At 39.2% G+C, this 13,918-nt stretch overlaps 2 protein-coding genes across 3 annotated transcripts in view; both read left to right on the top strand.

The window, feature by feature from the left end:
- Positions 1-13,918, top strand: part of mex3b (mex-3 RNA binding family member B) — a 286,203-nt gene that overhangs the window by 70,833 nt on the left and 201,452 nt on the right. The gene's annotated exons all lie outside the window — the stretch shown is intronic.
- Positions 1-13,918, top strand: part of LOC127599703 (transmembrane channel-like protein 3) — a 48,245-nt gene that overhangs the window by 4,909 nt on the left and 29,418 nt on the right. For both annotated transcript variants that reach the window (XM_052063857.1, XM_052063856.1), the window contains exons 3-7: positions 3,819-3,894; positions 6,629-6,710; positions 6,967-7,073; positions 12,291-12,389; positions 12,613-12,755. In XM_052063857.1, the coding sequence (XP_051919817.1) occupies positions 3,819-3,894; positions 6,629-6,710; positions 6,967-7,073; positions 12,291-12,389; positions 12,613-12,755 (507 nt within the window). The remainder of the gene's footprint in view (positions 1-3,818; positions 3,895-6,628; positions 6,711-6,966; positions 7,074-12,290; positions 12,390-12,612; positions 12,756-13,918) is intronic.

Raw genomic sequence — 13,918 nt, 5'->3', positions numbered from 1 at the left:
TGGAGGTTTTGGGCTGTTACATATGCCTTCAACTTTTAGCAGAGCTTGGTGAAACGTTCAGCTGGTGGCTGTTTTATTAAAGAATTGTAGAGGGCGCAAGTAAGCCATTTTTTAAAAATCCACATTAAAAAAATCAATAAAATTGTAATTATTTTGCCAAGCAATGTGTGTGCCAATTTTCATCTGATATCACGAATGTTAAAACCATCAAAAATCCCCGTAACTTTTCTTAGCAAACACTGCGTCGTCAGGGCAACAGTGGTGGACGAAATGAAAACCTTTGCTTTTATTTTACATCATGAACATCTTTAAATGAAGCACTCATAGTTTCAAGACAAACTGATAAAATCTCCAGGAGGAGTTCTCCAAAATGTGAACTCTATGAATGGCCAAAAATGGGGCCAAATTGGAAATAAAATGTCTCCCAGAGACTTTTTGTTGGTCTTGGGCTGAGACAAAAACCTCCAAATTTTTGTTGATCTTGGTGAAACATACAAACAGGGTTGCTTCGTTAAAAAACTTCTGGGGAGCTCTGCTGAGCCACTTTTTAAAAAATCATACAATATCCCAATAAAATTTTGATGCTGTTGCGAGGGCTGATCACAATTTTTGGGACCTAAACGTACAAAAAACTAAGCTATTTTGACATTACAAGTTTGATTTTTATAATTTCTACTATTCTACTATTGCTACAAAAGAGTAATTTGCTAAATAATTCACATGCTCCAAAAAGTCCCATACTTCACACGTGTATAAGAAGTTGAAGCCTTTTATGACATATTTTGATATAATTTTTGCGTCACATAGTGGGGCCAAAAAAAATTGTATTTTACATTTGAATGTACTGCATCAAGCCGAATGAGCAAATCCAATTTAAACATTTCCAGTAAAGCATCAAGATACTGATCATAACGTGCACTATCAAGCTGTGTCACACCTTTCCCTTGACGTTGCAGTTCTGCTTGCATGTGAGGGAAGTTGCACAGCTTTCGCCTGCTTTTAAATGTGCTCACTAAACTCATGCTTTACACCTACTCTGCACCTCTAAATTCAATTCATTGAGTTGGCCAATGAGATCAGTGAGGAAAGATAAATCTAAAAGCCACTGTTTTGTCCCGCTATCAATCCCATGAAAGCATTAAAAATATCCTCACCCCTGGTGTGTACTTTTAATTGCTGCTTGGAGCTCTAGTTTTTTATTATTTTTCCTATTACTATTTTTAATTAAATTAAAAATTAAAAATAAAATAAAAATTATTTACAATTTAACTTTTAAAGCAATATAGATTGTCAGCCATTTTGCTAATTGTAAAAACTAATAGTGTCAACGTCTGCCCTCTGAAAATTGATAAATGCAAATTATCCTTAAAACAAATGTAGTAATTAAGTGATGTAGCTAGGCTCAAGACACAAGTGGAAACAATTGGTGTCAAATGTTACTAAATGTGAGCAGCACACTGACGAGCAGACAGTTTGAAGAGATGGCGCTCAAAAAGATCGTTTCTCCGATGTGCTGAGTATGTGCCATAGATAGGAGGTTTTATATGGGCGGTTTGTTATTACTGCAGAGGTTTATTACCTCCATCGAGTATGGGAGGCAATTCTGCATTTTTACACCCCCTTTAATCTCAGGCTGAATGTGTGGGATCACTTCCACTGCAATAATAGCTATGTAGTACTGTATTCCACAAGTCCCAGATTAAAGTCACATTTCCTTTAAATCATGCGCTAAACATTGACCCTCATCTTATGTCCCATAGTCCTTTGTGAAATCATTATTTTGTTACCAGCAATCAATATCTAGCTGTCATGACTGGAAATGGGTGCCCGTACTCTGGCACCTTGTGGAAAAAGCCAAACCAATTTCAGGACATTAAAATACAGATTGAAATGAATCAATTGTAATTTTATACATGGCCAACGATTTTAAATGACAATTGATTAAGACATAAAAACAAAAAAATTAACATTACATTGAGTGCACGTGTATTTTATAAAGTCCAGAGATGCTAATTGCAGTGCAAGTAAGCGTTAAGGCCAGAAGCAAACATTGAATGAAGGTGACCCTCGATCCCTCAGGCGCCACTGCATCAAAACTAGACATTGATGTGTAAAGGATAAGATAAGATAAGATATCCTTTATTTGTCCCACAATGGGGAAATTTACAAAATGGGGAAATTTAAGGATGTCACCACATGGGCTCAGGAACAATTCAGAAAACCAATGTCACTAAATACACTTCAGTGCAATTTAAAACTCTACTGAGCAAAGCAAAAGCCATCTATCAACAACAAATGCCACCACCTTCTTAAGGCCCGAGCTCATCTAAGATGGACTGATGCAAAGTGGAAAAGTGTGCTGTGGTCTGATGCGTCCCCAAATCCAATTGTTTTTGAAAATTATGGACGTTGTGGGCCAAAGAGAAAAAGAACCATCCATACTGTTATGGATACAAAGTTCAAAAGCCATCATCATTGATGGTTTGGGGCTGTTTTAGCCAATGGCATGGGTAATTCATATTTCTCTGAAGGCACCATTGATGCTGAAAAGCACATGCAGGTTTTGGAGAAACATATTCGGATACCCAAGTGACATTTTTTTTCATGCACGTCCCCGCTTATTTCAGCAAGACAATGCCAAACCACATTCTGCATGTGTTACCAGTAACAAGTAGTAATAAAGGTGTGGGGAGAAGTCTGGCCATGCTGCTGGTCACACCTGTCTCCCAATAAGAATTGCATTTTGAAGCGTAAAATACGACAACGGAGAGCCCGGACTTTGAACAGCTGAACATGATGTACTTCATGCAAAAATGGAAAAGAATTCCACCAACAATGCTTCAACAACTAGTGTTCTACTAGTTTTTTCTGAACGGTTATTGAATAATGTTAAAAGAAAAGGTGATGTAAGACAGAGGTAAACATGACCATATACCATTAGAAATATCAATCAATCAATCTGTGTCAGTGTGTTTCAATGAATATCTCAAAGTGGCTAATGACATTGTTAGTTCAATTTACTGAGTCTTGACAATATAATATACTACAGGGTGCTTCATAAATTAACGAAACACCGACTATGAATTAAATACGTTGCTCAATTCCCACCAGCGTCCTGTCGTTCAACGACGTGGATGGGGCTGGTTGTTTACCGCGTAAACAACCAGCGTCACTCACCTGGTATGGGATTTTGTGGATGAATGTTTTAAGTCAAATGCGCTTCCCGATACAACCCTTTGCATTTGCTGGCCTTGTGTTCCTCTGCTTTCAAAGTAAGTCTAGAAATAGCATATTTAACATTCATAGAATAAATAAATGTAATCACTTAATCATCCTATAAGGGGAACTTTATGAGGGAGGAGACTGCACCTTATTATTCTTTGTTTTTCCACAGAACCATCATCAAGTACTCACGATCACAAACAGATTGTAGCATGTTTTACATCAGGGATGTCAAACTCATTTTTGTCACAGGCCTCATTGTATTTACTTTTACCCTTGGAGGGCAGTTATGACTGTGAAACCATATAAAGAAGTCAAAAATAATGGTTTATTTAACTACAGTTTAAGTTACTGTAATGAGGGTTTTGGTAAAAAAAAAAAAAGCTTACAACAGCATGTATGTACAAAATTTTGGTACATATTATAGCAAGCATCATAGAAGTCGAAATATTTGATTTGCTCTGGCGGGCCACACAAAATGATGTGGTGGGCCTGATCTGGCCCCCGGGCCTCGACTTTGACACAGGTGATTTATATAAATACATTTGGAAAAATGTACAGTGATAATAGATAGAGCATTGTATCCTATTTTGCAGACATGCCAGAGAAATCGTACTGAAGTATGAGGGACGTCTAACAAGAACCAGAGGCTATCAAACAGCAGGAGCTGATGTATGTATACAAGATGAGTTGAAAATATTACAATCACACTGTCAAGATTTCTATCCAAACCATGTCATTTCCTTTCTGTCATAAAGAGCTGTATATTTGAATTTTAAAAACGATGCCTGCTTAGACCAAACATATGGAAGAAAACTAGGAAAGGGATCATGTCAACTTGCGGGATGCTTCGGTTAACTGGCACTGAAGTGGATTTGGATCTGTCAATGTGGACAAACTGTTTTCTGTTGGAGAGGTATGAGGGGATCCAGAAAAAAAGCTGTCTTGAAAAGACCACGTTTTTCACATAAGGAGGAGGATGGACAGTGCATAACTATATTCTGCAGTATGTCCTGAGTCGGCAGAGATGGCAAGGTTGCTGGTGATTTTGATGAGCGCTGTCTGTGCAGTGGTGGAATGCTCAAGCAAAATTTTAGGGTCTACGATAGAGTGCCAACCCTGCCCAAATTAAGTGCATCCTGAAAGAAGGCAGAAGCAATGATAAAATCAGTTCTACCACCCCATCCCCACCATAATTTTTTTTCTAATGAAAAAAATACATTAAAGTTTTTAAAAAGGAAGCTTGTTTCTCATCATAATAGTTGAATCATGAACTACCCTTGCTGTAAATTCTATGCCGCAAAGGCATGCTTCAAGTTCCCAATAGTACTTAATCCTTTTGGAAACATTAGGATTTTGTCTCCACATTTTCATGTCATGTATGTTTTACAATACAATACAATACATGCTGATTTATATAGCGCTTTCACAACAGCGGCAGCTGTAACAAAGCGCTTAACAAAGCAGTTAACAAAGTAAAATAATAAACACAACACATAACATAAAACACGGACAGTCGTGCAGTCCTTTTAGACTTAGAACAGTGGTTTTTAACCCTCTTATAGGTACCAAACCCAACCAGTTGATATTCACATTCAACAAACACTTTATTAGTGAAAAAAAAGTTGTATATACAGGTGTGTATATATATATATATAAATTAATTTATGCTGCGATTGGCTGGCAACTGATTCAGGGTGATCCCCGCCTACTGCCCGAAGACGGCTGGGATAGGCTCCAGCACCCCCCGCAACCCTAGTGACGATCAAGTGGTTCGGAAAATTGATGGATGGATATACTGTATATATATATATATAACAAATTCAAGATATTTTAAAGAATATATTTATTCATTCATTCATTAATATTTATTAAAAACAAAAAAAGGAAATTAAAATTCAAGAGATAAGTACCGGTATACTTTTTTTTTTAATTGTACGAGGTACGAACATGAGAGTCACACCATGACTACTGAGTGAACTAAATGTCCCACCACTGATTGGACAAGCAATGTCATGCGATCATCTGCAGCCAATGATGGCCAAGTGGTCGTGTCATAACTAATTGAGTCGCGTGTGTCTTACCCTCAATGGCAGAGGCTCCATCCAACCCCTGAGACCACCTTCTCTCTTCACGTTCGACCTGAGAGGTGTTCAAACACAGCCTCAAACAGAAATTAATCATCACTTCACTGACACTAAGAAAAGCAAAAATAATGCACCATAACAAAAAATCAAGCGAGGAAATTACTAAATAAATTATATGGGGGCGTTTGTGAACACACAAGAAAGGAATGAATAACATAAACAATTCTGAGACAGTTCAGTCTCCTACATACATACAGCATGTGTTTCCTTCATTGTAAGTTTTATAGAAGGCTTTTTTTTAAAATCTTTTTGCGGCTCCAGACATTTTATTTATTTTTTGTCCTATATGGCTCTTTCAACATTTTGGGATGCCGACCCCGCACTAGATATTTCTTTAGGCAAATGAGAGGATTTGGGTCCGGATCCTGAACGTACATTTAACACTGATTATATTGTACACTATGTCACATTTACATGTATATTTCATTTGTAATGTCACCATTCCTCCTCCGTTTAATCGAAATGTGTTTGGGAAGGGCAGTAAATATATGCCTTGCACAACAGCAGAATTTGTGCTGAGAGAGGCTCGTTTTCAATAATTCCCACTCTGCTGCAACATAACCTGATGATCACAGTCATCAAGAAAATGGGGTTTCAGAATTTCTTTTTCTACTACTTTCTACTGTTTCTGTTGGATTCACATAGACTTGGCCATATGGAAGCTATGTTGTGCAATGTAGTCATAGAAAATGTATGGCCTGTTGTTATGGCACTCTTTAATTACAGTGTTATGGCTGCTAATGCTCCATTGGAATACATTGTCGTTAAACGAGCAGTCTGATGATGAATAATTAATTTGCAGTTTGGCCTCTGGTTGAGTGAAAACTCAACGTCATCTGATGTGACCTTCCGTCATCATTTTCATTCGATGCAATCATATCTGGATTACAGTCTGACGAAAACAAGATTTTCAATATTGCATCACAGTTTTGTTTTTATACAGTTTATATTTAGCATCTTATGTGGTTTCACTGACTGTAGTATAAAAAAGGAGCAATGAAGAAAAAGCATCTAGGACTACTACTACTTTGAGGTCAACAAGTATGTGACTGGATTAGTGTCAGAGTAAGAATTTAGATCAACATGCACAGAAATAAAAATGGTCTGCCACAAGATAAAATCTTTCTCTCTTCATTTTTTTTAAACTGGTGTTTTATGAACCATGAATATGCATGCAGATTAATATACATCTAAAAGCCATTATAAGGAAGCGGTTGTGGCCTCCAATCACATGTTTTTTCTATCTATCATGTCTGCAGATGCTGAAGAAAATGTCTCGCGTGCTTTATAACATTGTGGTTGTGTTCATTCCCTGGGAAGTGAGGATTAAGAAAATTGAAAGTAAGTCTTTTTTCTGTTCTCAGTTTAAAAAAAAGCTAAACTAACAAACAAACAAACAAACACACATTTATGAAACGTTCATTGTTTATATACTACACAGTTTTTAATTGCATTTACACTCGTAGACCAACATGTGGAAGCAACTTGACCTTTGACCATCGCTTATTTAATTTTAATAAAATGAAATCTTTGACCTCATCACTAATGATTGTGTTGCCTAAAATTCTCATAAAAATGTTTTCTCCTCTATTGTGAGGCCATTTTGGGTCGGGTGTCGCCTCCTACTTCATCTTCCTTCGCTGGTTATTTGGGATCAACATTGTCCTCACCATTATGACTGGAGCATTCATCGTGTTACCAGAGGTCAGTGTTGTATGCTGTGCATACATTAATATATTTCATAAATAGGTTTTTGGTTGCTGCAATATTTCATATTTATATTTGAGCACATCAAAATTACACTGAGTATGGTTGGGGAGGAAATATCACCTCAGTAGTTATTTTTATCTCTGTCGACAGTGGGGACTTAAATAACTTTGGACCCATTTAGTACCATACCTATCACGACAGAATTTGACAAAATAATAAAAATGTACTCATAACTTCTATGAATGAGTTCTTGATCTTATTACACAATTGCATTCAACAATATATATTACCGTAGATTCTAGATTTGTATTGGAATCAAGTTTTAATTAATGTATTTTAGAAATCACAACACAATTTAAGCGTTGGCAGACTCAAATTTAGTCCATTGATTTAGAAGCGTCTGTAGAGATAGCATAGAAGAAGAACAAAGGGCATGGTAAATTTACAGTCACTGACACACAAGCAATTTCCCCCACACGAGTTATCTATCCTCTCTGTGCTTGCCCATTGCCACGGTTTGCTGCTCCACTGGTTGGGACAAAATGTCCTCTTTGTCCACACACTGAGCTCTGCATTGAGTTGTAACATCCAGCATTGAACATCATGAAATGCTCTGTCAGTTTATCAGTGTCTCGCTCTTTTTTTAAACATATAAAAATATTGTTACCAAGGAGAGAAGTAAATCCAAGATGTGTCATATGGTGGCAAACGGGTATGAATGTGATGAAATGCTGCTAGTTAATTATCATAATTGAATCATTGTAGGTTATGCTTTGTTGCTGGGAAGGGAGGAATACTTGCCCTGACAGAGAGAACCTAAAATAAATTTGACAACGCATTTTGCATAGTTTATCCTTACAAAGAGTTGAGACATTTGAAACAGATGTTTTCAGTCCTTTCCAGTCGCTGCTGTACTTGCCAAACACACTGGGAATCACTCTCCTATAGTCTGATTACCGGTAATCTATTTTTTTATGATTCACTGTTGAAGTACCAGGAACAACCTCTAATAAATTATACGATAATATTTTCAGGGGCGGCCCGGTAGTCCAGTGGTTAGCACGTCGGCTTCACAGTGCAGAGGTACCGGGTTCAATTCCAGCTCCCTGTGTGGAGTTCGCATGTTCTCCCCGGGCCTGCGTGGGTTTTCTCCGGTTTCCTCCCACATTCCAAAAATATGCATTGCAGGCTGATTAAACACTCTAAATTGTCCCTAGGTGTGAGTGTGAGTGTGGATGCTTGTTCGTCTATGTGTGCCCTGCGATTGGCTGGCAACCGATTCAGGGTGTCCCCCGCCTACTGCCTGGAGACGGCTGGGATGGGCTCCAGCACCCCCCGCCACCCTAGTGAGGATCAAGCGGTACGGAAGATGAATGAATGAATGAATATTTTCAGTAACAAGATTTGGTCTGAACTAAGTTCAATAAAGGGCCCTCGAGATCAGATGGCCAAATTCATTGATGGCCAGCACGATGACCTAATGTTTAGTGAGCATGCCTTCCTCACATCTCTGAGGTTTGGCGTTTGACATTTGGTGGTTGCTTTCCATGTGCTTGTGTGTTTTTTTTTCTGGTTACTTGGTCTTTCTTCCACATCCCCAAAATACCGGTACCCGTTAAGTTAATTTAGAAACTCAATTGTGCATTGGTGTGGTTGTAAGTGTGGATGGTTCTTTGTCTATAAATGCTGTGCCCATGTGCTTGGCTTGCGACCAGTCCAGGGTGTGTCCCGCCTATGACCCATAGTCAGATGTGCCCAAACAAAGCCAATTAGTCCAGTATAGAAAATGAATGAATGGATATTTATAAATCATGAAAATATTTAGTTTCCCTTTCAATGGATAAGCGGGGTCAAAAAAATGACACCTGGGCTTTGTTTTTGCAATGTTTTTAGTTTTTTTATCATTTAATCTTCCAAGTAAGGTTGTCTTTGAGGCTATTCATGAGTCTGACCACCATGAAAGTAATTCATTTCTACAATAACACAACTTACATGTATTATCATCACTTGCATACCTCATGATATCTGCTGTTATAAAATCTAAACTTACTTCCCACAATCATGAGTTTTGCGTTATCTGTTATGTTTCGATCTGGTTATGTTCGGTTTTGATTCCTCGTGTGCCCGTTTTTCGCCACCTGTTCTCGTTATCAGTGTTCCTTCTGTTTAACCAATTGGCTCCCTCAACCCTTTGTGTGTTGTCCAGGTGTTTCTCGTTGTCTCGTCACTTAGCTTGTATTTAGTTCCCTGAGTTTCTGCCAGTCTTTGTTGGGTCATTGTGAGCTGTGAGTATGTGAGCATACGTGTGCTCCTGTCATGTTTTGTTTCCTGTCTTATTTTTGTTTGTTCCTCATGATTTCCAGGCATTTTCTTGAGTACTTCGAGTTAGTGTTTTTTTCCATTGTACTCCTGTGTGTATTTTTTGTTAAATAGATTTTGGTCAATTCACCCTGCTCCTCCCTGCTTTTTGGGGTCCTACAACTACCATCACGCGAAAACGTGACATTATCAAAGATATGAAGCCATACCGGTGTGCCATAGCGTCTAAGCTAACCGATGTGCCTTCTTAATGGCCAGGGCGCAACGGTCTCATCGAAGGCAATGCGTTGACATTGAAATTAAGATCAGTATCAATAAGATAATTTCCCCAACGTTTTTCATGAGGTTTCAATGCCCAAACATGCTATCAATACACAACTCATGAAAACAAACAATATTTTATCTGTGAAAGGCTATTTCTACTTTCTAGTGATGGGTCCATGAGGCCTCATGAGGCGTGTCGACACAATGACACACTGTGTTGATACTGTACTGATACTGTGTCGCTGACCACTGCCACCTGCTGGACCTTCAAAATCCCTGTAGACAACCCACTTGACAGACTGAACAAACTGATTTGATGATGACATGTACACAATGCACTACCTCACTCTACCCAATGACTGGTACTGAATGAGTTAAAAGCTCAGTGTAGCCACAAGCGCCATTGTTTGTTGTTGTTTATGCTGTTTATATTGTTTATATTGTCTATACTGTTCAGATTACATGTCTTTTTTTTATACAGTGTAGCTGCTGTCCTTTCTTAGCTGCGTGTGTTTAATGCACAGCATGTTTACATGCATGTATGCACTGAGGATTGAGAGGAAGAAATTTCATCTATGCTGCATGTCATACATAAAGCATATTTGACAATAAAGATGACATTGACCCTTGAGAATATCATTCACATCCATGCATTCATATTGTATCATTCACCGTGTTTCAATAATGAAATTCATGTGAATGAGGATGCTTGTGGGCTTTGTCTTCACAATTTTTGATTTAGAAAAGTAAGATGCTCCAGTGTTTTAAATTTCAGTCTGTTGCATTTAATGCATGCTATTTCCCCCGTTGTGGAGAAGACACACACACAATGGAATAAGACATGTCAAAAATCCGAGAGGCACTTGGTGAGATAAGGAGATTTTAATGAATACCTTATTCTCCAAAAGGAGATCAAAATGGCTCTACGCGGCGGACAATTTGTATTTGTCCGGAAGCTGCTCCATAATATGCACGTACTGTAGCAACGTCACTCGAGTGAAGCATGTCTCAGCACTCAGCAGTCGATAGTCTGCTGCTCTCAGCTGTGCGCGCGAGCACGTACTTGCGGCGCCGACCCAACCCACGCCACATATTAAGCTTTGAACTACGACAACAGCTGAGTGTGTTTTCCGTATTGCCCAAACATATATTTTTATTCGAGCGAGGGTGAGGTCTAGCTTGTTTCGGCAATCGGCATCGTGTCGCCAGACGCACTTCCTTAGGATACACTGTGCGGGCTTTTGCTGGGTCAACGCCCCCTGGACTAAGTGCCGCAGCTTGGACTGTGCCAAGTAGCAGATGCAGTCTAAACTGTACCGGTGCAGTTCACGTGTCAATTAGCAGCCTGGACTGTGTCAACGCAGCCGATGTGTCGTGTCAATTAGCAGCCTGGACTGTGTCAACGCAGCCGATGTGTCAATTAGCAGCCTGGACTGTGTCAACGCAGCCGATGTGTCAATTAGCAGCCTGGACTGTGTCAACGCAGCCGATGCAGTCTAAACTGCACCGGTGCAGTTCATGTGTCAATCACGTGACGTAATGAAGCGGCACATGCACCGACACGTGGTTTGCTCTGTGAGCCCGGCGCATGCATCAACGCATCGGTGTCGCTGGACCCATCACTACTACTTTCCTTCTTGTAATTGTGTGTAACACAATGTGCTGGTATCCATTTGTTTCTGTTTTTCTTGATGTCCACACACATATGGGATGTGTTGATGCCTTTGCCCATCCTAGCATTGCATCGCTGTAGGCATGCAGCTCAATAGGAACATGTCCTTTCTACCTGTGTTTATATCAATCTTTGAACTCCTTCTTTGTACATACAGTAGCTACTTTAGCCAACTAAACTAACACTTGCGAACATCATTGCTTCTATTGTGGAGAAAAACAGACTTACTGTCATATTTACAGCTGGAATATAATATAACCCATTGGCCTATTATTATTGATTTATGTGTATCCCGTGCTCACACGTGTAGAAGCCTGTTTGTACATCTACTTGTGCAGGTAGCGATACATATTGATTCATACTTTTGTGTGCCAATCAAAAAATGGTTTATATTCTCATCTAGAGCATCATGGCTGCTAAAGGTTTCCTTGAGAACGTGTATAAATGTTTGGCAAGTTAATTGATAGGTTTGACTTGGATTTGACATCTTAGACGAAGAGAACCCAAACTATTGTCCAATTAGAGTTTTCAGGTCATTTCGGAACTCGGGTTCACTTTTAAATCTACACTCTCTCTCTCTCTCTCTCTCTCTGTCTCTCTGTCTCTCTGTCTCTCCCTCTGATAAACAACACCACATGAGACATCTGGCCAGGGGACACCACCAAGCCACTGCTATTTTGTGATAAAATGTTCATTTAGGATGAATCAATGAACATGCCAAAAATGAAATTCTTTTCTTCACCAAAATATAATAAAATCATTATCTTTCTTCAAGTTTACAACATAAAATGTATTCATTCTAGTTGGGTCATGGAAGTGGACTTATGCTAAGTTATCTCTTTTCACACCACAATTCAATATACATTTGAACTATATATTCAACAAAAACAAACAGTACTTATAATTTATTGAAGACGTTTTAATTTTTCTTTTTCTTTTTTTTGTGTCTGTGCTAGCTGCTTGCTGGAGCCCCGTTTGGAACGACGAGGAGTAAAACTATTCCCAAGGAACACCTGGCTTCTGCTCAGGACCTGGACACAATCTGGTCCCTTGGGGCAAGCTTCTCTCTCCTGTTATGTTGAATAGCATATTACATACTGACAGATTGCAGAATTAGTAAAGCATTGTTTAGTGTGTTCCTGACCAGTACATCAAGGCTAATTTAACCTATACTTGTAATTCTATATAGGACAATTTGTTACTGTGTTAATTGTGTGTGTGTGTGTGTGTGTGTGTGTGTGTGTGTGTGTGTGTGTGTGTGTGTTTAACCCTCCACAGGGTTACCTGCAGTACTCTGTGTTATTTTATGGCTATTACGGAAGGGTGAGGAAAATCGGCAGTGCAGGATACAGGTTGCCCCTTGCCTACTTCTTGGTTGGAATGGCTGTCTTTGCCTACAGTTTCATCATTCTATTAAGAAAGTAATTATTTTATTCCTATTTCTTTCAAACATCATTCAACATCTTGCTCCTCTTTGGTAAAATTTGACAGCTAGGAGCAAGCCTACAAATGATAGCACTGGTTGTTGATTCCCAGACTAAGACTCAAGACGTTCTGGATGAGTGGGTGAGCAAGTTAAACAAATAAATATAGTAAATTCAGATTGCATATACTCCTTGGATCAGTGCATTATTTAAGTACAGTCAAACCTCGGTTTTCAAACGTCTCTGTTCTCGACGAAATCGGTTTTCGACCAAAAATTGAGTTTTTTTATGCCTCGGATTACGACCGAAAATCGGTTCTCGACCAAACTGAGCGCACTTGAATGTGCCACTTGACTGCTCTCGCCTTCCTTACATGAGGAAGTGACGCTTCCTCATGTAACGTTCCATTGTTCCGGTGTTCTATAATTTTTATTTTTTTTTAAAGAGCGTGGTATCGTGTTTTCAAACAGCCTTCTGGAACGGATTATGGTCGAAAACCAAGGTATGACTGTAGTTAGAACAAAACCTCCACAGTTCAATGCCCCCAAGCGTGTACAGCTTGGAATTCAATTTGTCATGTTCCGTATTCGGCAGCAGGTGGCACGCGTTCACTTCTGCCGGCTACACACCTGCTGCCTATTTTCCAGTGATTACACCTGCTATATCTAGGCGCTGCGGCGTTTGACCCATTGCCGGAGTATTACATGCCGTGCCACTGTTGTTGCCCATATTACAGAAATTATTGTTCGATACCATTCGCGGTTAGTTACATTTTCGTCGTCCCAAGGGAATCTTTATATTATCGTGCGTGAACTAGTATTTGTGTCAACATACGTTCCTTGCCGGGTTTTTTTTTTGCAAGCGTTTTCTGTTGTCACATTTCCTTATTTCCTGGTGCTCGTTTTTACCAGCGTTTTCTGATATTTATTAGGCGGGATTTTTGTTTGTAATAAATATTATTGTTTTGACCGAGTCCTTGTCGGTGTCTGCTATTTTCGGGGATCCGCTTACTTTCGTAAGTTCTCTGTTACTTGCGAAGCAGTTCCCTTTCCCATCTTCGTGACGTAACGTGGCACAATTATCATTTTCTGGAAAAATGAGTCTCAAAAGTCAACCAAATTTTCCATCCATCCATTTTTTTCCTGCTTATCCGGTCAGGT

Source organism: Hippocampus zosterae, chromosome 4 (genome assembly GCF_025434085.1).
Source record: "Hippocampus zosterae strain Florida chromosome 4, ASM2543408v3, whole genome shotgun sequence".
NCBI lineage: Eukaryota > Metazoa > Chordata > Actinopteri > Syngnathiformes > Syngnathidae > Hippocampus > Hippocampus zosterae.
This window is presented reverse-complemented; position numbering and strand designations above follow the sequence as displayed.